The 3,802-nt window shown below is 38.8% G+C and overlaps 1 protein-coding gene across 1 annotated transcript; it reads right to left on the reverse strand.

Moving 5' to 3' along the window:
- Positions 1–392: 392 nt before the first annotated feature.
- Positions 393–1,510, reverse strand: LOC136267680 (uncharacterized). The gene is made up of 2 exons (XM_066062828.1): positions 1,319–1,510; positions 393–1,088 (listed from the first exon to the last, which is right to left on the reverse strand). The coding sequence occupies exons 1-2, from the start codon at positions 1,508–1,510 to the stop codon at positions 393–395; spliced, it is 888 nt and encodes a 295-aa protein (XP_065918900.1).
- Between the last annotated feature and the right edge of the window lie 2,292 nt (positions 1,511–3,802).

Here is a 3,802-nt window from a genome sequence, read left to right on the forward strand (position 1 = left end):
ACTGTTTCTAACAGCATCAATCTTGTCTACATCAGTTACAGAATTATCAAGATCCTTTGGTTTATCGTTTTTGTTTACATCTGATTCAGTAATAGAGTTATCAGGGTTTTCTGGTACTTCTAGTGGATACAAGTGGTTCACTGGTCTTGTTATAATAATGTTTCCTGGTAATTGTATTTCGGCTGATCGAATTTTTGAGTCTCTACTAACTATTAGTCTTAATATTTTGCCAATTCTCCAATTGCTTCTTGGCAAATTATCATCCTTTATGATTACGATACTGCCCTCAGTGGGTTCCTTCTCACTATGTGACCTAGGTGGTCTATGTACAAGTGGATTTCTTTCCCTTAAACTCAAGAGATATTCATCTCTCCAGGATTTCCAGAATATGTCTAGATGTTTTTGTCCTTTCTTCCAGTGTTCTTAACAACTTGGAATTCAGGATCACTATGATCGTTGCCATCACCAAAGGGACTGATACCCAGTTTTCTGTTGGATGCTAAAAAATGTGAAGGCGTTAGTACAAATCCTGACTTTAAATCTCCATAAACATACGTTAACGGTCTAGAATTAAGTACTGCTTCTATCTCAGCTATCAGGGTTATCAACTGTTCCAAAGTGAAATGTTTCCTTCCAGTAGCCTTCCTTAATGATCGTTTAACCATACCGACAAGTCTTTCATAAAAACCCCCTTGCCATGGGGCAAGAGCAGTTGTGAAGTTCCATTTAATTCCCTCCATAGAAATATAATTAAGTACATCCTTATTTTTGAACACTTGCCTCCACTGTTTATCCAAAACTGTATTTGTTAATCGAAACTGTGGGGCATTATCGGAGATAATTAGGTCTGGTCTACCCCGACGTGATACAAATCGTCTGATACAATTTAGAAACTGAGTTGCAGTCAGGTCTAGAACCCACTCCATATGGATAGCTCTAATCGACAGACAAGTGAACAAGCATATCCAGACCTTCTTAAGTCCAGTTCCTTGTTTCACATATAATGGTCCAAAGTAGTCAAGCCCAATAAACTGAAATGGGTCACTCCTTGAAACTCTCTCCCTGGGCCAGGGTGGCATGTTGGGTAACTGGAATGAAGGTCCTTCATGTCTATGACAAATCAAACATTTAGAGATTACATGCCTTACTTGTGTCCTGCCTTGGGGAATCCAAAACTCCTCTCGTATTTGAGATAAAGTATGTGAAACTCCAGCACGAATCAATCTCTGGTGTACTTCGCTGATTAAAAGAGCAGTAAAACGTTCATACCTTGGAAGTAGCTTGGGATTCTTAGTATCCTCATTCAAATCAGCATTACCCAACCTTCCATAACATCTAAGCAGCCCGGCCCAATATCATCAATTTTAACACCAAGTTGTTGTTGAATACAATTCTTTCGATGTTTCTCAATATCGTTGAGCACCTCATGATATTTTCTATGTTGTATCACATAAAGCCAAAGTAGTGTAGCATTTCTAATTTCATCTGAATAAATGGAACCTTCCCTCATATTATTAAACACTTTCTCCAAAATCTTGTGTTTCCTCAGAACTCTTTCTTTCAATTCCTTAGAACATCAAGACACACGGTAGTGTGTCGTGCGGCCCAAGAAGCCGGCGCGTAACACCCGTGAGTATATTGACAGGAAGAAAGAAAACGCAATTTTCGCACCTCCGTAGCTCTGTGCTTCCTTGATGAAACAAGACGATTTTTGCTGTGGACATGCCCCCCAACTGCAGCACTCTACATTCCAAATTTGAGCGAAATCGCTTCGCGCGTTCCCTAGATATGCGACTTCAAAAATTGGCTGAGTTTCTTCGTTTTTTTTTCTTTTTCTTCTTATTCTTATTTTTCTTTTTCTTGTCGCACACTTACAAAAACTGCTATAAAACTCGAACGCGTTATCCGATTGCCTTGAAATTTGGCACACAGAAGGGGGGTATAAAGGCGCATCTCGGTACCAACTTTGGCTGGAATACCATAAACAGACAAAGAGTTATGAGCGATTATGCACGAAAAATAACACCAATATGTTGTCACGCCTACAGGGTAAACCGCGTATGGGAAGAAGCTGAAAATCGGTGGGTGAATAGGTTAACTATTGAACCTCAAACCTTTTGTGGTTTGAAAGAAATCGAGCTAAAAACCAGGAAGATACAGCGAGAAAATCAACAGTGTGTAACAATTACGCAATCGAGATTAGCTAATTTTTAATATTTTTATTTTATTATTATTATTATTATGCTTGCCACGCCTACCAGGTAAACCGCTTGGGGTAATGCTTTCAAAATCGCTGTACAGATGGAGTTATCATCTTAGAAAGGCTCTTCAATGGTGTAGAAGAATTAGACTTAAATCCACGGAGTTATAACACGAAATCCAACTTGGTGTAGCAAGTGCGAGATCGAGATACTCTAATAGAGCAGTCATCCTAATAGAGCAGTCACCCTGAACAGAATTAAAGAGATCAGTTAGAAATAAGTAACCTGTATAGAGATCAGCTACAAACAAATCACCCTGTAGAGAGTTCAGCTACAAACAATTCACCCTGTTAAAACATCAGTTAGAAGAAGATTTCTTGTAGAGAGTTCAGATACAAACAAATCACCCTGTTGAAAGATCAGCTAGAAGATGTCACCTTGTAGATAGTTCAGTTACAAAGAAACCACCATGTAGAGAATTCAGCTACAAACTAGTGACCCTGTAGATACATCAGCTAGAAGAAGTTACCTTGTAGAGAGTTCAGCTACAAAGAAACCATTCTGTAAAGAGCTCAGCTGCAAACAAATCACCTATACAGAATTCAGCTACAAACAAATCACCCTGTAGAGAGATCAGCTAGAAGAAGTTACCTTGTAGATAGTTCAGCTACAAACAAATCATCCTGTAGAGAGATCAGCTAGAAGAAGTTACCTTGTAGATAGTTCAGCTACAAACAATTCACCCTGTACAGAGCTCAGTTAAAAGAGGTTTCCTTGTAAAAAGTTCAGCTACAAACAAATCACCCTGTAGAGAGATAAGTAAGAAGAAGTTACCTTGTAGATCGTTCTGCTACAAACAATTCACCCTGTAAAGAGATCAGCTAGAAGAAGTTACCTTGTAGAGAGTTCAGCTACAAAGAAACCATCATGTAGAGAATTCAGCCGCAAACAAATCATCTATAGAGAGTTCAGCTACAAACAAACCTCCCTGTAGAGAGATCAGCTAAAAGAAGTTTCCTTGTAGAGAGTTCTGCTACAAACAAATCACCCTGTAGAAAGATCAGCTAGAAGAAATCACCTCGTAGAGAGTTCAGCTTCAAAGAAACAATCATGTGAGAGTTCAGGTACAAACAAATTGTCCTGTAGAGAGATCAGCTAGAAGAAGTTACCTTGTAGAGAGTTCAGCTACAAAGAAACCATCATGTAGATAGTTCAGGTACAAACAAATCACCCTGTAGAAAGATCAGCTATAGAAGAAATCACCTTGTAGAGAGTTCAGCTACAAAGAATCTATCGTGTAGAGAGTTTAACTACAAACAAATCACCCTGTAGAAAGATCAGCTATAGAAGAAATCACCTTATAGAGAGTTCAGCTACAAAGAAACCATCATGTAGAGAGTTCAGCTACAAACAAATCGGCCTGTAGAGAGATCAGCTAGAAGAAATTACCTTGTAGAGAGTTCAGCTACAAAGAAACAATCATGTAGAGAGTTCAGCTGCAAACAAATCACCTGTAGAGAGTTCAGCTAGAAACAAGTCACCCTGTAGAGAGATCAGCTAGAAACAAGTCACCTTGTAGAGAGTTCAGCTAGAAGAAGTAA

The sequence above is a fragment of the Dysidea avara genome, chromosome 9 (genome assembly GCF_963678975.1).
Source record: "Dysidea avara chromosome 9, odDysAvar1.4, whole genome shotgun sequence".
In the NCBI taxonomy this organism is placed as follows: Eukaryota; Metazoa; Porifera; class Demospongiae; order Dictyoceratida; family Dysideidae; genus Dysidea; species Dysidea avara.